The sequence below is a fragment of the Patella vulgata genome, chromosome 4 (genome assembly GCF_932274485.2).
Source record: "Patella vulgata chromosome 4, xgPatVulg1.2, whole genome shotgun sequence".
Lineage (NCBI taxonomy): Eukaryota > Metazoa > Mollusca > Gastropoda > Patellidae > Patella > Patella vulgata.
The window spans coordinates 71477026-71504792 of NC_065882.2; the positions used below are offsets into that span (position 1 = coordinate 71477026).

A 27767-nucleotide genomic window follows, 5' to 3' on the forward strand; every position below is an offset into this window, starting at 1 on the left:
ATTCTATTTTATTTATTGTTCTAAAATTATTTTTTTACACAGATCAGATGTTTGTCTTTTTCCCCGATGAACCAAAAGTTGGAATAAAAACAATAAAAACTTACTGTCAGAGAATGCAGGAAGAAAATATATCTCGAGCTATTATAGTGGTACAACTTGGAATGACACCTTCTGCAAAACAGGTAAAGTTTGCAACTGATATTATTATTTATTCCAGATGTTGAAAAACCAATGTTATAAACCATAGTAATTGTTATCATAAATAGTGTTTTATTTGATTTATTCCCAACATTCATAAGGCCATACAAAAAAAAATATTCTAGTTCTCAGAAAATCTGTAGCATGAGGAAGGTTTTTATTTTTGTGTCTTTATTTTGTGAAAGGATCACTACTTGGCTAAATGACTTCTACACACATCAGATTGTTGTGAGAGAGAGAGAGAGAAATAGGGTTTACCGTCCACTCGACACAAACTAGGTCATTTCGAGACTAACATATGGTTTAATTTTATTTCAATAATTCGCTTGCGCATAGGGGTCTTTTAGCAGTGGGAGGAAACCGGAGGACCTGGAGAAAACCCACGAGGTTGGACAGGCGACCCTGCTCCTTGTCACGTACAACCGGGGATTCAAAACCACGCCAGTCGACTCAATGACAGACCTTATGATGCAACGCGCATGCGCTAACCATTCAGCCATCCAACCCCCCTCAGATTGTTGTGTATAGGAAAGTATGCTTATCCAGTATCATTTATGATTATCATCAGGGTTTTGTATTATATTTTGGGGGGTTTAAGTCGATACTTTTTTCCGCGGAAGTTGGGCCTTCGTCTGGATGGAGGTAAAAAAATCAACTTAAAAAATGCCAAGTGATATTGTTTGCTACATATTAGCACTTGTATGGCAAAGTCACGCACAGTGTTTTGACTTTTGCTATTGTTATTCCACACGTTTTTGCTAATCTACACGTTTTCATCTCAGCACGACTATTCTATTGATGGAGGTCGGAAAAACAGTAAATATGACGATTCGACTTATACTCTACATCGACTTAAAATACGCTTGATAAATGAGACTATGGATACATTCTAATTTTTTAGAGCTAGTTCCTGTAACCGGAATAAATTATTGATGTGTGGCAATAAATGAGCCTGCTTTTAATTTTGGAAATAAAAGCAGGTCATGCGGTGGCACAGTATTATCTGAGAACCAGACTATTTTTTTGAATATGGCCTAATCTTTAAGTGTAACATTTTTATGCAATTATAATATTGTTATAACAAAGAATTTTTTATGATGTGAACTATTTAGCTGATAAACAAACATTAGAAATAATTTATTTTAAAAATAAAGAGGGTGCACAAAGTGATCAGAACTAGGAGTACAGATGACTGGGGCACATGTAGAAAAGAATTTTGTCTGCACCTGAATATGGTAATTTTATATAGAGAATCATTCAGATGACTTTTATACTGAAATCTCAACATTTTTTTCAGTCTCTTGTAGAAATGGCACCTAAGTATATTTTAGAACAATTTATAGAAGCTGAGTTATTAGTTAATATTACAGAACACATGGTAAGATTGTATGAATTAAATATAATTTATGATATTCTAAAAAATACAAAGAATTTTATGCTCAGCATTTACACACAAAGAATAATTCACCTATCTTTCAATTTGATTTTATTAAAACTTTTGTATTCTGTATATATGTTGGGGTTTTTTATGATCGAAATTAAGATGGGGAAATTGAAATGGGCTTGCATCTGTTTTGTTTCTAGAGCATATCTAATAAACCATTGAATAAAGATATCTTTGTGAAACTTTGTACACATATTACCCTATTACAGTAGTCCTACCATTTGCTAAATTCTCTGAATACTACTTTAAGAGTTTCCATGGAAACAGTAATTTTATTATGTATAAATATATTTCTTTTATATAATTTTAGTTGGTACCTGAACATGTGGTCATGACATCAGAAGAGAAAGCTGAATTACTTGTTCGATAGTATCCTTTAATAAACATATCAGTATTCAAGTTTCTATTAGAAGATTATAATTAAGCAAAAAATATATTTGACATAATAATAATTTAATTCATTTAATAGTGTGACTTAATTCCAACTACCACTTGAAGTTGACAGTGAATTCTTATAGATATGATAATTGTTGACAATTTTTCTTTATTTTTAAACTTTTATTACTCTTGAGTATGAATGAATGAATGGTAACTTATGATTAGCTTTAACACTCTGCATCATATATTGTTTAAGGTTTTTTTCATTGCATTCTTTCTTTTAGAAAAATAACTTGATATTCTCAAAGCAACCCAAATTTAGTTATGTGTAATTGGTCTGATCAACATCCTATATAGAGTTATGTCCCTTTAATGTATGGTTGCATGTATCAGATTTCTTTATACTCTCAAGTAATGTTATTATAGCTCAATTAATATATATCCTGCATATTTAATTATTTAAAATTATATACATGGATAAATGCATTTATTACCAACTAATCATATAAACCTTAACCATGGATCAGTAAATTAAAGGAAGCCATGATTCCCCGTATACAGTGTGGTGATCCAGTAGCCAGATATTTTGGTTTAAAACGAGGGCAGGTAAAATCTAATTTATTCCATCAAAAATTACATTTTAAGTCCTGGGGCATGTTTCATAAAATTTTAGCTAAGATAAAATCCAAATTTTAGTAAATTGATTGGATAATATTAGATTGATTTTAGTGTTTAGCCAATCAAAATTGAAGTATCTACTACAATTTGGATTTTATCTTTAGTTAAGATTTTCGAGAAACAGGGCACAGATGCACCATTTTAAGCAATAGTAATCATTTACAAACGACAATATGGTGAAAAATGAATCTCTAATAGAACTATCAGTCCAATAATGGTCTAATTCCGTTCAGTATATGCAGAGATATGTAGAATTGAAATTTCATTGATCTTTGTTGTAAGGCCGCCGCCATTTTGTTGTTTACGAAAAATTAATAATAGGTATGTTAAATTGAATGCAAGCTGGGACATTGTCTAGCACTGGTATTTTGATTTTGTTTGCTTAATAAAAAGTTAAACAATATTAGCTTGGATCAGGCTGTTAGAAATACGATATTTTAGCGACAAATGCCATCGATGCATCATTCTTCGTCATTGTTATTAGCTTGTCAAAAATCTAGAACAAAATAAACTTCTAATAGATCTTGTCAGAATATTTATATTCGCCTCGCATAGTCATTATTGTTTTTACCTGTGTGCATCAACCATCCACAAATTGTGGAGAACATGGTAGACTTCTTGACAGATTATTTTATTAGATTAAAACTTTACCTCTTCTCATTTGAGGAGTTCACATGCTGCACATATTTTTATTGAACTTTGGTATTGCGCTTACAGCAATTGTTTTTTGGCTTGTATTACAACTTATAACAAAAACAAATGTATTTTTTAAAGATACATTGCATTTTGATGCTTATGAATGTGAAAGTTGAAAAATTCTATGGATTATTTAAAGTTTGCTCAATTGTTCATTTAGTGATATGAAAAAAGTTGCATCTTTAATGTTCAGTTGAATGTTTTTGGTGATATTGTTTCATTACATAGGTGGAATACCTGTTTAGAAACTTACATCTCAAGTTTTGAGGTTCTCTTACTTCTATACACTCATAATTTCGTATATTTATTTGATTGTTGTCCTTATCTGTTTGTTAACCCATCTGATGGTCACTCCACACTTTCTTGAACTTGTGTTGTAGAACTTACTTTCTGTAAGATTATTTTAAAGGTACATTAGTTAAGAGTTTAATAAAGAGTTGTCCATTCTTGCTATAATAACTCAAAAATAGATGATAAAAAAAGAAAATATTGAAAATTTCAGTCAAATTACTTTATTTTGAACAGAGTTATCACTGTTGGAAGTTTGGACTAGAAATAGGCATCGACTGTATACGCACCGTCTACGACAATTGCCGATTGTTTGATTGACAGACGATAACTCCACCCACATATTCTCAATTATCAAGTAACATTCTCAATGGCAATGGTACCCTCGCTTGGCAGGCCTTTCATCACCAGTTTCTAGTAGTGACATCAGTGACTTAACGGTAAATGTTAGCTTGGTCAGCCATTTATTGATTTAATTTTGAATGGACGACTGTTAGTTTAAATCCAAGCTGTTTCCAAGCCATCTGAGGGTCTACAGAGTTAATTTTCAGCTTGTCATGTAAATAAAGGTCTAATTAATAATTTCTATAACACGTGAAACCTAAATAAAGACTTACAATAGGCAGATTTAGCTCTTGCATAATGTATGTTTTAGGAATTGTTGATATGCTCAATTTTGAGCATTTTCACAAAATTACACCTCATTGTTATAATTGTTAATCGAAATATACCATCCCACTCTTTTGAATCAGTGGTGCAGGATGGAGGGTCCCATGTACACATTGGCATGCACGTGAAAGATCCCTTGGTGGTTGCAATTTGATATAAGAGTCGAATTACCTGAGATGGTCCAAGAGCCAATAAAATAATCTCTTTTGGGTGTCAATGACAGAGAATACTACTATGCTAATAGCAAGTGTGGGGGGACTGCACCTCACACAATTGCACAAAACAAATCTACGGACAAGACAGGATACGTAGAAATCACAAACAAACGTACATATCGGATTAAGTGAATGGATCACGTCTGCTGAATTATGTGACGTAAAAGACGGTAGTTTGCCAAATGACATCAAGAGTTAAATGTAATAAAAACCAACAATTAAAAGGGCGATAATCCAGATAAGACAATGCCAAAAGGTTAATAAACTATCAATTTAGGAACTAATCAGAATTATTCAACTATGTAATTTCACAAGATATAATAAGTAATACACCTATAAGAAATGCACACTAACTAGGTATGTTGAAGAAATCAAACTATAAAAGTGTATTTATATAACGGTGATTATCCAGATAGAATTAGGAAACTGCAGAAAATTGAAATATAATTATTCAATTAGATCATTACCCAATATGTAATCAGTTATATACTTATAAGAAATGTCAAACTTGGTATGTTGAAGAAATAGAAGTTTCGAAATTTCTTTTAAAATACGTAATTGTATTCTGCCTTTGGCAGTGCTGGGGTTTATTATATTGTAGGATTCTGTTCTTGACCTATTTTCATGAAATCCTTGGGAATTTTTTATATTGGGGAGAAGAAAATTCCTGTGGATTTTAAGTGTTTTCTAAACTGTTATAGAAATATAAAAGTTGTTGTCTGACTGATATCCTAGTTAGGCAGCTGGTGAGCGCAAGTTTTCTTGCTTGGCAAGCTATATTTACATTATAAAATTAGAAATCTTTAGAGGGACTAGTAATCTCTATGAAATAGTTCAAAACACAGGTGGGCATATGTTGTTGCCTGGCAAATTCCTAATGGAGAAAGACCCATCCAGAATATAAAATTTTAGTTGTACCTGTTAAAATGTCACTCATTAATAAACCAGTATCTGACTTTTTGAACTTGGTGTCGGCATAATCAAAAATATCAATAAAAACTATGACAGGCACCAAAAGAAATATGGCTTACAAAGCCTGAATTTTTGTCTAAGTCTGTGACAGGTGCCTTATTTCATGGCATGGGTAACACATGTTTGTAGATATTGATTTATTGGAAGAGTTCATAGATCTACACAAAAATATATATAAATGTTTTAATTTTTATAATAATGCAAGACAATAGAACTGTGTACTCATGTAGGCAGGTCTATTAGGGTTGTATTGTGTTGTTATTTTGCTTGTCAACTTATTGGAATAATATGATACCTGTATATTGATGAGACAACAGGTGTTTGTATATTTAGTATGTTTGTTTTATTATTCATTGTTGTATGTATTGAATTTCAATAACATTCGTCACCTACACTGATGGTTGTTTTAATAGGGAATTGGACATAAACTAGAGAATATTAGTTTGTAGTGGAAAAAACACTAATACATTTGATAAGGGGGTCTTTGTTTGGTTATACTTCTTTTTACAAACAGAAAGGCTTCTAAATACATCACTGTTTCAGATAAGTTTGCTAATGTGTGTTAAACTAACTTATAAAGATCAAGTTTCAATTATTTCTTGCAAAATATTGACATAACTGAGCCTACCATATGTATTATATCTTTAATGCTTTTGTCTGACTTAAACTCTATAGTGTCAATTGTTAGACTGCCCCAGGATCAAAAATATATCCAAATATTTCGATAATTATGCAATCATACATGTATACAGTATATATACATTGAAATCATATGTGACAATTCAGAGCCACCACATATGTATGATTGGTTGCATGGCAACCTATCTTCATGCGAAGATTCAGTTACCTATTGTACTGACTGTTCTCCAACTGATTGACTGATTTGAACTATCTATATATAAAGCATTATAGGCGAGTACGACAAGTCAACAATGGTTTTAGATACTGTCTGAAAAAAGAGAGAGAGAGAGATTAATGTCCACTCGACACAAACTAGGTCATTTTGGGACTGACATGGTTCAATTTTATTTCCATAATTTGCTCGTGCATAGGGGTTTTTAGCAGTGAGAGGAAACTGGAGGACCTGGAGAAAACCCAAGAGGTTGGACAGCCTGTCGTTTAAACACATTACACGTTGATCGAAGTTTAACTCATTTCTGAGATTAACCAAGCATTGGGCAACATATGGTAGACCTGTATACCACTATTATTAAACCAGCCAAACATACAGTTTTATGTGTTATTTAACCCCTTTACCCTCTGTTTAAACTAACATCATTCTCTAATACACCAATAATCTCCTACTTAACATATTAATAACTTCCAAAACTTAAATATATAGCCAAATCATTGATTGGTCAGTTCAAATCCAGGCAATGTGTATAAAAATAAATACAACCGTTAAAGCCTTAAGATAAATCGAACACCCGTGTGCCGTTCATACCCTTGAGGTATATGTAGCTCCGCCCCCCAGTGATCTCTAATCCCCAACTTTTTGTCTTCTATTGTCCAGCCTCTATTATTACTTTATTGACCTTTATAGAGATGAAACAGTTGATCCAACCCTTAAATCCCCATAAACTCCCTCGGGCTAAACACAATAATAGTTAAATAACTCTGCTATTTCTCGCCAACCCAACTCTAACAATTTTTGTCGAATCTCATTTACTAGTTCTTGATCCTATAATAGTAGTGATTATTGGGGTGTAGATTTTGTCGCCTCGAGATGTAACTGTCTTTAAAGGGTGTAAATTAGGGATTTCAAGTCTTCAGATGGAGGAAATGAGATGAAGGCACAATTGAAACTGTTTTTATACAAATGTCCATCTGTCACGTCCACACTTAAAAATTAAAACAAATTGATGAAAGATTGAACTCGGAAAATTAGTTTTTCTCTTTGTGGAGAAAAGACCCTCCACTGGTTGACTCTTGAAAACACAAATCTCTCACAAAAGAAAAGAAACTTTAAACAATACATTAAATACTGAATTCGAAGAATTAGTTTTCTATTCATTAATTTGAATATTCTCTTTGCTTGAAGTAATTAAACTTCCTTCATTTAAGTCAACATGAACATATTGATGTGTTGATCATCTGATGTACTCAGATTGGTTATTTAACAATTAATTAAGAAAAAAAAATATATTGTCAATGGTAGATAATCTCCCAGCTTGGATTCATTTAGATTAAAATGAAAGAGACTAATGTGGTTCAATTTTATTTCAATAATTTGCTTGCGCGTAGAGGTCTTTAGCAGTGGGAGGAACCGGGGAAAACCCACAAGGTTGGCGAGGCACACCAGTTGACTCAATGACAGACCTTATGATACACCGTGCATGCACTAACAATTCGGCCATCCAACCCAAGATTTAAAAAGAAGGCGGTCAAGAGATTTTAGTGAAGATTATAGGTAGTGCTAGCTTATTTGACATTTCGGTTCTGCCTTTTATATTAAGCACTGCTACATGTACATATAGGTTACATAGTTACAGGCATAATAATAAAGTCATTCTCTCTAACCCACTCCAATGCAGACTCAGTGAGTCTGTGGATGGAAATTCCTACATCTTCTCCCTACAAAAACTACATGGCTGTCTCACCTAGTGCGCACATTCTATTAATTATATATTCTCAGATTCGCAGTCATTAATTATTCTATTGTCTAATTATGATGTAATTAATCATGTGATAGGTCACTCATGCCAAATATGAAATGGTAACTTTCCTATCACATGTTTTTAGACACAGAATCTATCCTTGAACTTAGAGCCCTTTTCCTGTTATTCTCGCAAAACAGTATTTTATAAACAATTTAATTTGCATTTTAACTAAACTCATACCATAGCTAATATACTGATAATAGAGAATACAAATAAAACATATGTATATATCAAATTATAACTCATGTCCTCTGGTGCACTTATATTCGTCTAATACAATTTCGCATAAATTATCAAATAGTATTACAACAATAGAATCCATATCTCTCCACTTGTAGACTTAATAAAGATTTGTTAAATGGAATATTGTTTTTATTATAAACTAACCAAGTTTACTTTAGACAAGTGCTTGGAAATTTTCTTCCATCTGAACTATTTGTCAATAACCAATATAACAACTATGTCTGGATTTCTCATTTCTTATGACAAAGGCAGCCACTGTGGATCAATGAGTTCTGCGCTGGATGACTAACAAGGAGGTCCTCCTGGCATATGCGTTTGTGTCGGGAGTAGGGGTGCGCGGAGGTGGGGGCAGATTTAGTGGACAAACATAATGTGAAAATAAATTTCATATCTTTTAGTCATTCTTTTAGTCAGTCTTATGACAAAGGCAGCCACTGTGGATCAATGAGTTCTGCACTGGATGACTAACAAGGAGGTCCTCCTGGCATATGCGTTTGTGTCGGGAGTAGGGGTGCGCGGAGGTGGGGGCAGATTTAGTGGACAAACATAATGTGAAAATAAATTTCATATCTTTTAGTCAGTCTTTTAGTCAGGGAGCCACTGTGGATCAATGAGTTCTGCGCTGGATGACTAACAAGGAGGTCCTCCTGGCATATGCGTTCGTGTTGGGAGTAGGGGTGCACAGAGGTGGGGGCAGATTTAGTGGACAAACATAATGTGAAAATAAATTTCATATCTTTTAGTCAGCAAAAAAAATGTTTTTGGCGGAAAAGAGTACAATGTACATTGAAAGCCTGTTGTCTGGAAAGAATTACCCTCATAGCACACAACATTGTGTATGTCCATTAAACCCCATTTCATTTATGACAAAAGCCTCAGGATCTTTCTTTTTCAGTCTTTCTTTGCCCTATGCCCTACTATGGTAGTTACATGTGCCCTGTAGTCAACTACCTTTGGGCACTTATTTTTGAGGTTGTATGTCTACATGTTCTACTGCACGTTTGGTTATTTAATGTCAAATGAGACCAGGACATTGACCATTGATGTCAAATGACCATTAGTGCCATCTTTATTTTTAACATGATCATCCAGGCAGTTTATACTAAAAACATGATTAGTAGAGCAACCAGTGTGGATATTTCTAGACCAGAATAATATGTTCTGATCCAGGAAAACGGTGATCTTAAGTTGGGAATAATTTACAGAAATATTTCAGGCTTGTTTGTAGGGATTTTAATAGGTTCCATAAATAGTTGAATTATTTCCCTATGCAAACCAATTTGTTTCTATTTTCAGACAAAAAATACCTTATTTTTAGAAATTCTATTTTGAAATTTAATTTTTATTAGCTTGGCATTTGCAGGGTTATTTAGATCTCGCTGACAGTTTAAAATTTAGGCTGTCTTTAAAACCTTGGCAAACTCCAATATTGTAAAAGTTGAATCTGTAAGGGGATATCAAGTCATAAGTGGTCCCTTTCCGTTGAATATGTTGATATTTTGTTTTTGTTCTTGTTTTCTTAATTAGATGTTAATCAACTAATCTGAGCACATTTTAATGTGGAATGAGCCTTTATAAAAATTCTATATTGTCCGAAACATGCAAATGACAATCAGTAGCTTGCAGTTAAGACATTTCTATGAAACATATGGCCCCAATTGTCTTCTTCAAATTAAGTTTAAGAGGACCAAAGTTTTAGAAAATAAAATAAATTGATCCTATGGTACTGAATTCAGTTTAATTTTATGACGTGCTTAACTAGACTGTGAATTGTTGCAAAATTGAATAGATGGTGCGATAATAGGTACAACAGCAGGACTATCTAATTGTTGGTCTACTACATCTTTCTCGTTAAAATAAACTAACTAATAAATCATCATCTATTTTATCATTATAACACTCATTCTGATTGGCTAGTCTGGGTGATAAATCAGTGTCTAATCTATTGTGATTGGTCAGCCTTCAGGCACATCCAGCCTATTATTATCATCGTTCACTTTCAGACTCTGTGTTTAATATTGGACTCAGAAGACAAAGGACAAGGGTTGTTAAATTACCCCCCTTGTTGGTTTTCTTGGTGTGTCTTGTATATGAAGTAGCATTGACCATTTAGAACCTGGTATTATTGTAATCCTGGGTAGAATAGTATCTTTGTTGGATACTTTCTGGCTAATATCCTATATAGGGGACTTACGGGACTATAGGGGTTAACAGATTTGAAAAGGTCAATTTAAAAGCTGATACCAATGGACAGGCGTTTTTTTTAACCTTTCAAGCACAAGAAGACTATATTTAATGGTCTTAAATTTTGAGAAATAAAATGGCTTTGTTCCATTTGGTTTCCCGTTGTCAGTGGTGCAGGACGGAGGGCCTGACAAGGACAGCTGTCTAGTCATTTGGATGGGATAAAAAACTTAAGGAACCATGTATACATTGGCGTGCACTTAAAAGATCCCTTGGCAGTTGGAATTCGATATAAGTGTTGGCCATAGTGCTGCTGTCTGGACAAAATTGTCGTCATAACAGTGTATGGCGTACGCTTATCTTCATTAATGCAGATGGAGCAGAACAGTAGGACGTTAAACCCAATTTTAATTTATTTCCATTTTGAAAAGGGGGGTTGGTTGGCCGAATGGTTAGCATGTACGCGCTGTATCATAAGGCCTGTCATTGAGTCAACTGGCGTGGTTTCGAATCCCCGATTGTACGTGACAAGGAGTAGGGTCGCCTGCCCAACGTCCTGGGTTTTCACCGGGTCCTCCGGTTTCCTCCCACTGCTAAAGACGCCTACGCGCAAGTGAATTATTGAAATAAAATTAAACCATACTTTAGTCCCGAAATGACCTAGTTTATGTCGAGTGGATGTTAAACCCAATTTATCTCTCTCTCCATGTGGAAAAAATGGTTGTACAGTACATTTTGAAATAAAATTAAACCATATGTTAGTCCCGAAATGACCTAGTTTGTGTCGAGTGGACGTTAAACCCCATTTCTCTCTCTCTCTTTCCATTTGGAAAAAATGGTTGTACAGTACATGCAATCTAAAACTCGCTTTATTATTATTAAAATATTTCTACTTGAATGTTACTGCCATCATATTCAAGCTATGATATTTCACAGGAACAATCTGTTGTGTCAGTTAGCCCTAGCTTGAATAGAGCAGACCGATGTGCCAGGTGCCAGTTACGCCAGATCAAATTTCGGTTATGAAAAAAAAAATCCTGGTTTCTGCATCTTGTGTCTCCATGACAGTCGATCTCGTGATCCAACATGTATAAATTTTTCAAGACCGGTGTAAAAACAGCCATCAATCAATAGTATATCTAAAAGTCTAAATGAAAATTGCTTTTAATTTTGATTTTGGCTTCTGCTGTGAGATCTGAAATACTGGTACTGAATTAACTGTTTGATTTTGGTGACTGTGTCAAAAAAAATTTTGTCCAATATTGGTGTTGAATAATTTTTGGGATTCATTCAACACTTGTAACAGTTCACAGAACAGTGGGAATTGTGTGATCAAAATACTCATTTTGGGTGTCTTCCATCACCGATTTCCAAAAAATCGAGCCATTATTTAATGCACTAAAAATACTATGAGACATGCTGTGATGGTCTCAAATCTTTAAGTGTGGCACTGCAGTGTAGTAGGGGTGGATTTGACATCTAGAATTCTAAAAACTGTTGCCAACCAGACAGACCATTGCTGTTTAAATATTTATATTATCGGGTATATGAAACCAACCAATTTATTTGAACAGTAATTTTTGTCTCCTCTGATCGATCACGCAAGACACGACATAAAAATTACTGTAAGTAGGGCCCGTTCAGTCAACTCTGCAGGTTGTTTATTGACAGTCATTAAGTCATAATTTTATCAAATTACTGTCGTCTGGTGCCTGCAGAGTTATTCCCAATTCACTCATTGAACTTTTCACCCTTTACAGACTGTAATAAAAAAAATGTAAAATTCATGAATAAGTTCAGCTATGGTTAGCATTTTGTAATGATTTGTCTGCTAGCATTATATACTGTTCAGACGCTTATTTTTAAACCAGTTCAAAATCGCCAGGGTTTTTAAGACAGAATCATGTTGTGTTCACACATACTATAATCGATACCAGTTTAACTATTCTGACCTCTTCGGTCGGCGCTTATAGTTAACTACTCACAAGTAGCTTCATATTCTTTATGCGGTTATTGCACTCTTGATAACACTGCCTGACCCCGATATTTTCCCAGGAATGTAACTTATTGCGTACTGCACATGCTCAAAGCAAGCTGGAGCCGTGAGATTTAAGCCAACCCATTCAGACGGCCAAGATGAACCAGTTTGAAATAAAAAGCCTTCTCAAAGACAGGTTGCGAGCTGGGTTTTTTAAACTGGTTTATTTGCCCCACATTTGTGTTCAGACAACAAAGTTAAACTGGTTTAATGATCCCCGGGGTTTTTAAACCAGTTCAACTTAAGTGTCTGAACAGGCTATTAGATTCTTTGCATCTCACATCAAAAATGTTTGACTTACGTCAGTGTAACTTACTTTCAGTCCATGAATTAATTTAGGTTATTAAGGGCTATTTTTGTATGTAGAAATTAACAGTTTTCTGCCACACTAAACCCATTTGGTTTGATTCGGTAAAATTCACTTAAATTTCAAATTATAATAATCAGGTGCCATAAAAAGAACACTCAGTGTTTAATATCAAGTAATCAGAATACTTAAAAATGATTTATATGCCAAACTGTCAACTATAATATAAGGATGGCAAGTTTCCATGGAAACAAATTATGAGAAAAAAGGTTAGTCAATGATGTATATTGTTTATGCATGGAGATGAAATTTGATCTTAAAATCTATAGTCAGTACTCTGGGGGGCTTTTTTTAAAAAATGTAAATCATTTTTATCAGAGAGACAATACATTGATCAGAATTTCCATATTCATGGTAAAAGATGGCTTTGTGATAAAATTCTATACAGTGATGAAGTTTAAAATTTATACCAAAATGCAATCATTGTTAGAATTTCTATAGAAGGCATCTGGTTTTCGAGATGGTGTTTGTGTTTTGGGATTTGTTATAAAGTACTAATTATACCATGGAAATTATTTGTTTGACCCAAAATCATTAATATATTATCGGGATAATTAAGACTGTGACAAATAAGCTTGGAATCCTTTTATAATGACAGAAATATTATTGAGTAATAAACCATGCATTCAACCAAAAACCTAGATATTATGCTACCTCAATACTGATTCTTTCCAAAATCCTCTATGAATTGAGCAGTTTCCTGGTTGTGACGTACATTATATAAATCACAAACAAAAACGTCCTTTCACACACCTTCCAAAATCTAGATAGTGATGATAGCATGAACTTTTATACGAATGTCAGTTGTGTAGGACAGAGGGCGAGGCACGGGGCAACATATAGTCCTTCGGATGGGAGTAAACTGAGGTCTTGTTTACACATTGGTGCTCACGTAAAAGAACACTTGACAACTGGAATTCAAAATAAGAGTAGACCATAGAGCTGCATTCCGGGCAAAATTTCCCTCATACTTATAGCACACTATGGCATATGCCCGTCTTCATTAGCCCATTCCTGATTTTCCGGCGTGGTTTCCCCTTGTCAGTGATGCAGGACGGAGTTCCTGACAAGGACAGCTGTCTAGTCGTTCGGATGGGACGAAAAACCGAGGTCCCGTGTACACATTGCCATGCACGTAAAAGATCCCTTGGCAGTTGGAATTCGATATAAGAGTAGGCCATAGTGCCGCTGCCCGGGATAAATTTCGATCATAGCACATTGTATGGTGTATGTGTTATGGAGCTGGGGGCAGTTTCACAAAGCAACTTACGATGAAAAATTTGCGTAAGTTTATCGTAACGTAAACTTACGTAAAAATCGCGTTTCACTAAAATTCTTAACTTACGAAATTCGTAACTTTTATCGTAAAGTCTACGGCAACTCTCACCTTGTCGTAAGTTGGAATTTTTTTCGTATCTTTGACAAAATGGCCGCCTTGTTACTTTATGCGGATCGGCAACTTCGACGAGAGAGAATATTCTGGGATAGATTAAACCCTCTTGACACCCATACCGATGAGTAGTTAGTTTCGCGGTACAGACTTGATCGGACCAATATATTACATCTTATTAACTGTATTATTATTAATAATGATGATATCGAAACCGCAACTTACCGATCGAAATCCTTGTCATCACCTGTACAAGTCCTGATTGCATTACGATACTATGCCACAGGTAGCTTCCAAAAACTCATTGCTGATGCACATGGGATGAGTGTACCATCAGTGTCTAGAGTAATTTATCGTGTTTCACGAGCAATAACAACCTGTGTTGACGATAAATTATCAATAAATTTCCCCTATTCCATGGAAGATATCAATTCTACAAAGGAAGGTTTTCACCAAATAGCAGGCTTCCCAAATGTAGTGGGAACGATTGATGGTACACAAGTTGCCATCATAGCACCATCGGGAGAAAATGAGCCGCGGTTCGTCTGCAGGAAAGGGTTTCATTCCATTAATGTTCAAGCAACAGCTGATTCTAAACTCAGGTAAACGTACGAATTATCGTCTTGTTTTAACTTTAAGCTTCAACATGACACGCGATAAGGGGAAAGCGATAAGGGGACTCGTCGTAAAATTACATAGTTCACTGCATAGTTCCTTCAGAATCCCATAATTCTGTTCAACCCCCTTAATTAAAACACCGAGAGCTGCCGGGTTCCAATTTTGTTTTCGCCTTTTTGGTTCCATTTCGGCTTTTGGCAGACTTACAGACGACGTATGGTACTATGTCACGCGCTATGACGTAGCAAACAAAAACAAGTAAACAACAGGCATGAAAATAGCATTTTATTCATAAATACACCGCTAAATCTTAGCATATATATAAGGAATATATCATTTCGTCGTTTATGTTTCAAAAGGTAAGGATCAAATCAAACATAACGGCTATAATGCCTACATTGTCAACATTCAGTCCGTGGGAATGTTTACAGAAGTGTGAATGAAGTGACGCAACATGACGTCGTATTTACGAAAAAAGATATGAGAAAAAGTTAAGAAAAAACTTACGCCGGCCTTTGTGAAACCGGCTTAAATAATTCGTATCTTTTTCGTAAGTTTTTCTTAACGTAGTTTTTTTTCTTAAAGTTACGAACTTTTGTGAAACTGCCCCCAGATCAGTAGGACATTAAACCCCATTTCATTTCATTTCATTAGCCCATTCCACTCTTTTTACATTACAAGTTCTCTAGTTTTAGGTTGTTTTTCCACTTCAAATATACTGTATCGTCACCTAGCTTGTTCAGGTATGCAAAGTATATGGTTAGTCAACTAAATCTTTGTAGCGATGAAAACCCTTGGTACAAAAGATTACCTGAAATGCTTCAAGAGCCAATAAAATAATGTCTTTTGGGTTCAGAACATTATGAGTATGACATAAAAAAACCCATTCATTTTATTGAAGTGCATTATGTTATATTGAGAGAAAGATAGTAATGAATATATTGATCATTGCTGTCAATTCACTTTATTCTCAGCAAAGTTATGAATGTTTGATGTTTTGACAAAAAAATGGCCAATTGATAGTTCATATTTGCGATTGTCAAGTACCATGGTCCAGATTTTAAACAAAATCTCAATCCTTCAATTTAAAGTCTCTCTGTGAGTGGCAGACATATTATCATTTAGCAGAGGTCTGGCATGTTTTCAACATTGTATAATCCATTCAATATCGAAGCCATTTGATGGTCAACAGAGTTGATTATGGGCTAGTCAATGTGAATGAATATCTAAATTTTATGTAACATTTGGAGCCAGAAAAAACCCTGCAATAGGCATATTTAGCTCTTCATTAATGCCTTAATACAGTGGTTCTCAACTTTTTTGCCAACGGCACACCTTGGAACACATGAAAAAATAGCTGCACACCTGGCTAAATATATGAAAAATATTTGGATTTTGCAAAATAAAAACATGGTACATGTAAGTCAGATGGAAATCAACTGTAGACAGAGACTAGTCATAGATACATAGAATGACTCAAACTAAATAAAGAAAAACACAGCTATGAACTTATCAGTAGACACCAGTGAATACTCAATTGGGATCACATGGTTTTTCACATTTTGTTAGTGTGCCGTTCAAAATTTCGCGGCACACATAGGAAAACCTTGCGCAACACTGGTTGAGAATCACTGCCTTAATAATTTAAGAATACATTCAGGACATCCTCAAACTCCATTTTGTTTTGTTTCTCTTTCCGTGTTTGTGTGGGATGCAATTTTTCTTCACTTACTGTAAGATATGTCTTCTTAAATATAAAACAACTGGAATTTGAAATAAGAGTAGGCCGTAGCACCGCTGTCTGGGCAAAATTTCCCTTATAGCACACTGCATGGCGCATGCCCGTCTACATTAGCCCTGATGCAAAACTGTAGGACATAAAACCACATTTCATTTCATTTCTTAAATATTTATACTTTATTAATGGTTAAACATACATTATTACAGGTCTTTCTTTAGGCGTTAAATGTTATTTAAATTATAATTAACTCTCGCTGCCATCGGATGCCTGCGATATTTAGTGGATTCATATACGTTTTCTGGAGGATGCAGTTACCGTAAAAATGGATAATCGAGACTTTGATTGTTATCGTAACAACAGTAGTAATGATGATCGAGGCTAGTCTACATGTATAATTCTATGCTAACCAGAGTGAAGTAATTTAAAGGAGCTAAATCGCTAATATTTGGAATCTAGAAATTGATACAAATGGGTTGCAACGCATATAATAATGTAACAAGAATGTATATAAACTGATTTGCATTCAATAGTTTCTGTTTTTACTCTAATTTCTAATCAGTTATGTTCGGCGAAATACGCCAGAAGTCTCAATCGAATTGAAATCTCTAGTGTCTGGTTATTCAAGTCTACACCGATAGTATTTATTGCGCATGCTCTCCAGGAAAGAATATGATGTCACCGTTTGACATGACTTGTTGAATATGCTTAGCCTAGTTTTCCGAGTTCCTTGTTACAAATGGCGCTGAAACGCATTATGGTACACGATTCGTGTACCAATGGTAAAATGTTTATTTTGTCTTAAATATTAGATATCAGAAGCCCATTTTTTACCAGTAAGATCACAACATCAATGTTGATTTAAATTGACAAATAATTTGTGTTTTGAATGTTGAAGATTTTGGATGATATTGAGTAAGAGAGTTAGCTACTTTAACTGAAATTTTCAGCATGTTCTCTTTTCATTATCTAGTTTTGAACTATTATTGTAGCGAGAACTGTCAACTCTTTATCTAATCTTCCCTAATGCCATTTTAGATAAAGGTTTTATTATTAATACACAATTAGTTTAGGAAGAATTAATTTAAATTAATCCCGCACCTGGCAATAAACCCAGGTTAAGTTTTTATTGGCATATTTACTATATATACTTTATATATAAATGGCTATATTCTTAATTTATAAACTAATCTTAATCTTTGGGTTCATGTCTACATTTAGCACAAAATAATCTGTTTACTAACATAATGGAAGTATAATATACATGTATATTAGATATTGATCAGGAATAAGCTGTTGGGATGGTCGCAGTCGCACCTACCCACTTACCTGTTATTGGATTGGACGGGCGTATATACTAATGTTAACACGCAAGAGTATAACTTTATGTGGGATTAGCTGCCGACTGTTTATTTGTCATAATTGTATTTAAAAAAAATATATTGTTATACACTCTGCATTGCATGAAACTTCTATTTACATATGTATTTCTCTGACAGCTTTTTGAAATAATCATCTAGTGAAAAATTACTTTTTGGGGCACAATAACTGTCCTAATTATGCTAAATGGTTCAAACTTGGTGTAGGTGTTTGTTAGGCGAATGTCTTGATGGAGGTCGAAGATTTTCTGCTTAGGGTAAGCAGAGATAAGCAATTTGATTGGTTGATGCTTTGAGACATGAAAACTTTGGTTCTTATTAAGTGAGAGTGATGGAACTTGGTGTATAGTTTCATGACATCAATACCTTGAGTAAGTTCGATAATGAGCATTTTCTGCCTGACAAGGACAGCTGTCTAGTCATTACAATGGGAAGTAAAACCCAGGTCCTGTGTACACATTGACAGTTGGAATTCAATATAAGAGTAGGCTGTAGCCTTGCTGTTCAGGCAAAATTTCCCTCATATCACACTGTATGGCATATGCCCATCTTCACTAGCCCTGTCGGAGTATAACAGTAGGACGTTAGACCCCATTTCATTTTCATTTCATATAATTAAGTGATGAAACTTGGTGTATAGTTTCATTACATAAATACCATGACTTAAATTCGATAATGAGCATTTTCTGCTCAAGGTAAGTAGAGCGATAAGCAATTTGATTGTTCAAGACTTTGGAATACCCCCCTTCGAATTCAGCTAGAGTGTTCAAACTTGGTGTAGGTGTTTATTAGGTCAATGCCTTGACGTAGTTCGAAGATGGGCATTTTCTGCTTAGACTAAGCAGAGATAAGCAATTTGATTGGTTGATGCTTTGAGACATGATAACTTTGGTTCTTATTAAGTTAGAGTGATGAAACTTGGTGTATAGTTTCATTACACCAATACCTCAACTATCTTCGATAATGAGCATTTATCAGAGCGATAAGCAATTTGATTGGTCGTAACTTTGGAGCTCGATAACTTTAATTCTAATTGAGTGAGTATGATTAAACTTTGTGTATATTTTCATTACCTCAATACCTTGACTAAGTTTGATGATATCATTTTCTGCTTAGTCTGAAGTAGACTTTAGTCACAATAACTCTACTTCTAATTGAGGTAGAATGTTAAAACTTGGTGTACATGTATGTGTCTATCAGGTGAATGCCTTGACAGAGTTTGATCATGCGCATTTTCCACTAAGGCTAAGCAGAGATAAGCAATTTGATTGATTAAGCCTTTGGAACACGGTTACTTTGGTTCTAATTCAGAATATAGATTCATTATATCAACACCTTGAAGAAGTTAAGTTCAATGATGAGAATTTTCTTCTTAGGCTAAGTAACAATAAGCAATTTGATTGGTCATGGCTTTGGAGCATAACAACTCTGCTTTTAATTGTTTAAACTTGGTTTAAATGTTTATTAGGGGCCTAAAAGGTACAATCTATACAATTGTTTGACAAGGTGAAGACTTAAGATAAAACGAAACAGAAAATAGAATGGGGAGCCATGGTGGCTAAGTGGGTGAGTGTAGTAATATGGATGGGGGATTTGTGCTAAAGAACACATATCTATAATAATATCTTGATTAATTATTCTCCATTATCAGTATATTAGCTATGGTATGAGTTTATTAAAGACGCAAATTAAATTATTTATGAAATATTGTGAGAATAACAGGAAAAGGGATTTAAATTCAAGGATATATTCTATGAGTTTATTTAAATTGCAAATTAAATTGTTTATGAAATATTGTGAGAATAACAGGAAAATAGGTCTAAGTTTAAGGATAGATTCTATGTCTAAAAACACATGATCGGAAAATTACCATTTTATATTTGGCATTAGTGACCTACATGTATCACATGATTAATTACATGATAATTAGCCAATAGAATAATTAATGGGTGTGAATCTCAGAATATATAATTAATAGAATGTGCGTTCTAGATGAGAAAGTCATGTAGTTCTTGTAGGTATGGGGGGTTGGATGGCCGAATGGTTAGCACGTGCACGCTGTATCATAAGGTCTGTCATTGAGTGAACTGGCGTGGTTTTGATTCCGTGGTTGTACGTGACAAGGAGTAGGGTCACCTATCCAACCTCGTGGGTTTTCTCTGAGTCCTCCAAGCACCAAGCACCATCACTGAACGAGAGAAAGTTTGAAATAGTCTATCCACCAAAATTTCTTACAACTCATTCCTAATCCCAACACGTGATTCCAACCTCATGGGTTTTCTTCGGGTCCTCCGATTTCCGCCCACTACTAAAGATCCCAATGTGCAAGCGAACTATCCAAATAAAATTCAACCATGTGTTAGTCCCAAAATGACCTAGTTTGTGTCGAGTGGACTTTAAACCCCCCTCTCTCTTGTAGGGAGGAGATGTATGAATTTCCATCAGCAGACTCGCTGAGTCTGCATGGGAGCGGGTTAGAGAGAATGACTTTATATTATGCTTGTAACTATGTAACGTGTATGTAGCAGTATTTAATATAAAATGTAGAACCAAAATGCGGTATTTGTTTTTCCCGTTGATGATATCATTTAAGATGCATTATATTCAATCACAATGTGAAACTGTCACTAACATGGGATGTCAGAGTGGCATTTAAAGATCCGTCCTACCAGTTAGGGAATTACATATGCGACAAGAAACAATACTAGACGATCAAGGGCTGTTCCAAAATATGTAGTAAGAAACGATGCATGGGTTATACGGTGACCGGTTTAGCGTCTTCAGCTCTCCACGTCTGACAGACAACCCATGCTGCTACAGTAAGAAGCTGGCTCGCTAGTCTGGAGGTCGCGTGTTCAATCCCTGCATTGGCCGAGAAAGTTCATCAGGATTTTCCGACATGGTTTCCCCTTGTCAGTGGTGCAGGACAGCTGTCTAGTCGTTCGGATGGGACGGAAAACCCAAGGACCCATGTAAACATTGGCGAGCACAGAAAAGATCCCTAGGCAGTTGGAATTCAATATAGCACACTATATGGCGTAGCCCGTCTTCATTATTTCAGTCGGCACAGAACAGCAGGACGTTAAACCCCATTTCATTTCATTTTCATTTCAGAAAATATAATGAAGAGAAATAATGATCCTATATGGCAGGACTATATTGATTCTATTGATGCATATATATTTCATTTTCATTATCTGGGTTTTGTATGTGGATCAATGAATAAACCAGGGTAGAAATATTAACCTGTATGACAATATTCAATTCAAACTTACATCATTTAATAACTGAACAAACTAATTATAAAACTTAATTTATATTAAAGCTACAATTTCATATTTTTAAGTTGTATTTTTAAAATTTATTAAAATAAAGCCTTAAAATAGTTGGTATCCATAAACAGTCCTACCTTGTTAAAGAATAATCCTATTAATCCTATCATTTTCAACTTCAAATTCCAAAGTTTGAACATAGCTAATGCATGGAGGCAATGGAAAACAAGGGAGGTAATTGTGTTATTATTTCCTGTGTCAATGATTTTTAAGGGTGGGAAATGATGCCCATGGTCGTATAATAGTGAGTTGATAACCTATTGAGCAAAAGACATAGAAATAATTATGTTTTGACTTTCTTGGAAAATATGAAATTCTCGCTTTAAAGGGGCATTATGTAAGATTTAGATAAAGAGCTGGCCGTTCTTGCTATAATATTTTTGAGTGAAGATATCAATGGTTATAGATGTGTGCATTGATCGTAACCATCGTACTGGTCGTTCTTGCTATAATATTTCTGAACGAAGATATCAATGGTTGTAGATGTGTGCATTGATTGTAACCACCGTACTGGTCATTCGAGTCATAGGCTTGTTTCTACATTTTTGATATAAATCATTAAATGGCCAAACCTTTCTAATCTATTTAATAACGGAGGTATTTGATGGCATCGAGAGTTGATTATGGTCTTGTCAAGTTAAGAAATGTCTAATTACTCTAATTGATAATTTATATATAACATTTAAGACCCACAGAAAGATCTGCAATTTAGCTCTTTACATAATGCCTTTTTAATAATATTATAATAATATTATACAAAGCTGCTTATTTGATACGTGACTTGAGATAAATTCTACAATGCCTTCTCAATGCATGTTGGTTTTAATACTTGAAATGAGTTACTTGTATTTTAATATTCCGTGAATGGTGATTAATTCTACAGTAAAAAATGTTTTTTAAGTCAAAGCCTATGCTGGAAATTTGCATTGATTGAAAGCAATCTACGCAGAACTTATTTCTATAAGCCATTTATACTTTTATATAAAACCATCTGTAATAAATCTATTGTATTATTTGATTTGATGACATGATTGATTGTCAAATGATAATTAAATGTGGTATCATGATGTGGATTAAACAACTGAAAAGAATAAAAAAAATTAATCTGGAATTGTCTTGTTGAGCTTAGTGCTCAAAGAGCAATTGCAGTATTTCAAAAAGAATAAAATATGGCCTCAATAAGTTGTGTTATGTCATTTACATTTACACATATAGAATTAATATAAACGAAAGACTGTAGTTTTTGTTGGTTTTTTTTTTTGTTTTACAAGGACGCCAATCGCTAGATCTGACATGTTTTTATACACCTACATTTTCATGCGGACAGATTATTCTGTCGCCCCTGTTTATCCGTCCGTCCTGTCGATATTCGTGCATATCGGATTGTAACTTCCTGAATTATGCCCCTTGATTTTACGGAAAATTGCTTTTTGTTTAGCTTGTTCTCTATCCATCTCTTGCAAAATGTGGGCGTATCCTTCCTGGCATCCGTAGGTTCTTAAAGCTGTGGTTGTCCAGATCGCATGAACTTAATGGTCAATCAAATTGCCTGTATTAGTCTGCATAGTTGTGTTTTGCTTTGAATTTTTAAAAACCAAACATACAAGAATGTCTCATATTGGGTAAATTTGACTGGTATGATATAGCTAGGATTGAAAGTACAGTAGATTACAATCTAGATGGAGGTATGCAGCCCTTATGTTTAATATTGTTTATTAATACTTCATTTTGTTTCGGTCACATTTGCCAGAGAAAGTTACCAGTGGGGGGAATTTATCTTTTACTTCATTTACATATGCTATTGCCATAAAATTAGAATTTCAAAATTTTTAGTTAAAGAAGCTAAATCGCTAATATTTGGGACCTAGAAATAGACACAATTCGATCGAAACGCATATAATAATGTAATATGAATGTATTTAAACTGATTTACATTCAATCGTTTCCGTTTTTACTCTTAATTTCAAATCAGTTATGTTAGGCGAAATACGCCAGAAGTCTCAATCGAATGGCAATCATAGTATTTATTACACATAAGAATATGAGGTCCCTTATTACAAATGGTGCTGAAACACATTATGGTACATGATTCGTGTACCAATGGTAAATTGTTTATTTTGTCTTAAATATTGAATATCAGAAGCCCATCTTTTCCCGGTAAGATCACAACATCAATGTTGATTTAAATTGAAAAATAATTCGTGTTTTCAATGTTGAAGACTTTGGATGATATTGAGTTAGAGACATATAAACACTAAAATATATTGATCAAAATTTTGAAGTGAAAGCCCTGGTTCCCTCTCTTTAAATTTTACCTATATGTCATGACCTAGTAGACCAGGTTGTTATATGCAGTAATTGATTAACTATTGTACTCTTTACGGTTATTCTTATCTGGGTGATGGCAGCATATTGTATTGACATAGCCATTATACAAATTCATATTATAATCTTATACTTGTAGACAATCGATTGAATTGACATATCATAGTGAGATATATGTTGGTTTCTGCATATTAACATAGTGACTGAAATATCATTACTTATTTATTATACACATCGATCAGAGACAAAGAACATAAAATGGGCTTGCACACAGAGAATATACTTTTGATCAATTCCTTTACACAATTCATATGGAAAACCAAAGACATACAAATATGTCCGCTTTCAAAACTTCTGATGTCTATTATATTAGTTTCTATTAATTTTTATCTCATCTTGCAGGGGCAGATCCAGGATTTTCAGAAAGGGGGTTGGGGGGCGTAGCCCGGCCCTCAGTGGGTGGACTGACGGGCAATCAACCAAATCACCAACCGGTTTGTTTCGGAGTAAATTACGATGGGGATCACTACCATTTTAAATTTTTTTGTTCTCCTTTCCCGCGAGAATATATGGAGCAAAAAATTGGTCGCCACCGCAAAAAAATAGGGGTGGGGCGTGCGCCTGTCATGTGCAATCATGTGGAATATTAAAACACTAAATATGTAGCACTGATTCCAGACTGATTATAGAACCAATCGAGCCACATCATTGATCAAAGATTAATAAGGGTAAAATTTTAATCAGCTCGCTCTAATTATTTTACATACATGGTTACATCTGTTGTTTTGCATCCATAACCACAACTAAGAAACATTGCCATTTTGTATTATGTACATTAAGGACAGAATTACTGATTGATTTTGTTCAAACCCTGTGGGGTTGTTCATTAAGAGACGAAGAAGAACCCCTATCGAGTTACGAATTTTACTGAATTATATTTCCGTTCACGTATATACTTTAATGGTTGAAGCTTGTGAACAAATACAGGAAAAACGTCTTAATAGAGGTTGTTCAGTTAAAGATCTGAAAATTAATTAGTTGCAATGGATACATATTTATATTCCAGAGTAGAATAGTTATAGTAAGATTTAAGAGCATCTTGCCTTAAGATAATCCAAGTACTTATATTACGCAATAAGTTGGCCAATTAAATTCCCAGTATCAAAATGTTCTGCCGGTGTTAGTACTTTTTAAAATGTCAAAATAAAAGTTCTTTCTTTAAATATGTCCCCAGGTATATAACCCACAAATCTTTTATAGATTTTTATTATAGGAGAGTGAAGGGCTAGACTAGGGGGGTCTTGAAACCAGTAACCATTCATTATTCAATTAATTAGATGTTAAGGATCTACGCAGTTTCCTTCAGGGATAGGCCTGTAAGGAACAAAGGATTTGATTGGCTTGTATCATTCCCCAGAGGGGGTCATTATGCTATATCTGTATTTTGATTGGTTGAGATGATGTCGCCTAGGGAGACAGGTTTGATAAATACAGATGTCAATGTCTCCTAGTTTGGTTGTTAAACTATAATTTACTTTAAGCTACAATATAACTTGAGACTTAATGAATGTATATGTCATTGCATGACCTGCAAAATGACGCACAAAATATAAAGTACATTTAATATACGGAAACCTAATTCAAATAGGATTGTGTGAAATATTAGCTTTGTTACCAAGATTGAATTGATTTAAACAACATTCTAACTATATATTTTAAATATTATGCAAAATGACGCACAAATTTTAAAATACATTTAATATATGGAAACCTAATTTAAATTGGATTATGTTAAATATTAGCTTTGTTACTAAGATTGAATTGATCTAAACTACACCCTAGCTATATGTTTTGAATATTATGGTTAACTTCAATCTGTTTGAAATACAGATCTATATTTTGTTTAATTTTTTTTTTATACTTTCGATGGCCTCTACTACATGAAGATCAATAGGAGTTGTAGTGGGAGGTAGCGTCAGGGGGGCATACAAGCGACTTTTGGCCCTATGACTTTACCCACAGTTTCGTGCACAGCTCGCCAAGAACTCACCGTAACAGATCGTTTCATTGGCTAATTCCTCACATCAACCAGAAGGCCTGTTATTTAACAACTCTTCCAGATCCTAGTGTTGCGAAGACAAGTAAAACGAAATTTTGAACTATAAAAAATGAAATGGAACAGGAACTGTGTTTTAATCAGATTGGGTTAACTTTAAAGATGTGTTAAAAAGATGTGACCTAAAATCGCTGATTGCAGTTTGCATTTTGTGGACAATATGGAATTTAGATGGCTTAAACCATACTATAATGTACTCACACATATAACATATACTGAACGGAATTTAGCCATGTTTGGACTGATGTTCCATTTAGAGATCCAACTTTCACAATATCGCATTTTCTGATGTCTGAGTGATATCATGACATTCAGATTCCAAAAGGACTTCATGTACCACAAAGCTGTATGTAGATGAGTGTGTTTGAATTGCCTGATTACCTTAAAAAGTCTGGCAAAGCTGTTTGTTGATGTACATGTAAGCCAACATTTGGATTATCTGCCATTTTAGTTTTTGTAATGTGTAATATTGTATATGTTTCAGGTTGTTAAGATTATCCGACCTAGTGAAACAGCAGGACGTTACGTCAGTTACAGGCTTGTTGTGTGACGAAAGCATCATGGCTGGGGAGGAATTATCATCACATACATCATCAATTATCATTCATTTATATCATAAATATTCAATAGTTCATTGACACTTATACAGCTGAAATTTAAATTTTCATTAAATTTGCATTTTACTTGAGTTCATCATGGACAATTCAGAACAATTTGCTACTACACAGAACTGAATATACGGTAGATTATAATAATAAGTGACATTCAAGTCTGGATATAAGGCATCTGCCACAGGTTTTGTTTGTCAGACACAGATTATCACACAGTGTATATATTATAACATATACATTATGTAATAATCGTGCCTGACAATGTCTGTCGCAGGAGAAACCACGGTGGCTAAGTGAGTAAGAGGCTGGCTCGCTAGTCTGAATGTCTCGGGTTTGATCTCAGTGTTGGTCAAGAAAGTTAACAGGATTTTCCGGCATGGTTTCACCCTTGTCAGTGGTGCAGGACGGAGGGCCTGACAAGAACAGCTGTCTAGTCATTCGGATGGGACAATAAACCAAGATCCTGTTTAAACATTGGCGTGCACGTAAAAGATCCCTTGGCAGTTGGAATTCAATAAAAGAGTAGACTGTCAGGGCAAAATTTCCTTCATAGCACACTGTATGGTGTATGCCCGTCTTCATTAGCCCAGTCGGAGCAGAACGGTAGGACGTTAAACCCCACTTCATTTCATTTCATAATGTCTGTCCAGACTTGTGTGATAATCTGTTCTGGACAAAGTCTGTGCCAGGTGCTTTATCTCAAGGCTTGGTTACATTGCTCGGTATTAAAATACAACTTTAGTTAAATAAAGATTGTTTATTTTGTATATTAAAAACATGAGTACGATTGTATTTTGTCCTCCCATGAGATAGGAATTATCATATTAAAAAAACAACAAATATTCATTGTAAATAAATACATGTAAAACCTATCAGCGCAGTTTTAAAAAGTTGGGATGAAATATCTAATTTGTAAAGAATAAGACAGCTGCTTGTCACCATTGTTGTAAATAGAAAAGTAAACAATAAATAACTAATAAAAAAATATATTTGATTTATTCTTAGCTATATTAAGATGATAGGTGACACTTCAACAAACAACTTGTTTTGATCAGATACAGTTTGTGTAAAAATAATTTTAGAACATTTTCCTAACCCTAACCTGCAGCTTTGTTAAAAAAAGGAGGATAGTGGGTGTACTATTTTACCTCAACCCTAAATTCAGATGACATATGTTGGGTGTGTGGATAGGGAACTAGGCTATCCCAGGTTTGAGAGAAATGGGATC

The 27767-nt window shown here is 34.4% G+C and overlaps 1 protein-coding gene across 1 annotated transcript in view; it reads left to right on the forward strand.

The window, feature by feature from the left end:
* The window catches only part of LOC126818473 (DNA-directed RNA polymerases I, II, and III subunit RPABC1), a 31167-nt gene extending 3641 nt beyond the window's left edge, over positions 1-27526 (forward strand). The window contains exons 4-8 of the mRNA XM_050545917.2: positions 43-182; positions 1496-1576; positions 1953-2011; positions 2548-2626; positions 26413-27526. Coding sequence (XP_050401874.1) covers positions 43-182; positions 1496-1576; positions 1953-2011; positions 2548-2626; positions 26413-26478 — 425 coding nt within the window. The 3' untranslated portion in view covers positions 26479-27526. The remainder of the gene's footprint in view (positions 1-42; positions 183-1495; positions 1577-1952; positions 2012-2547; positions 2627-26412) is intronic.
* The last annotated feature ends 241 nt before the right edge of the window (positions 27527-27767 follow it).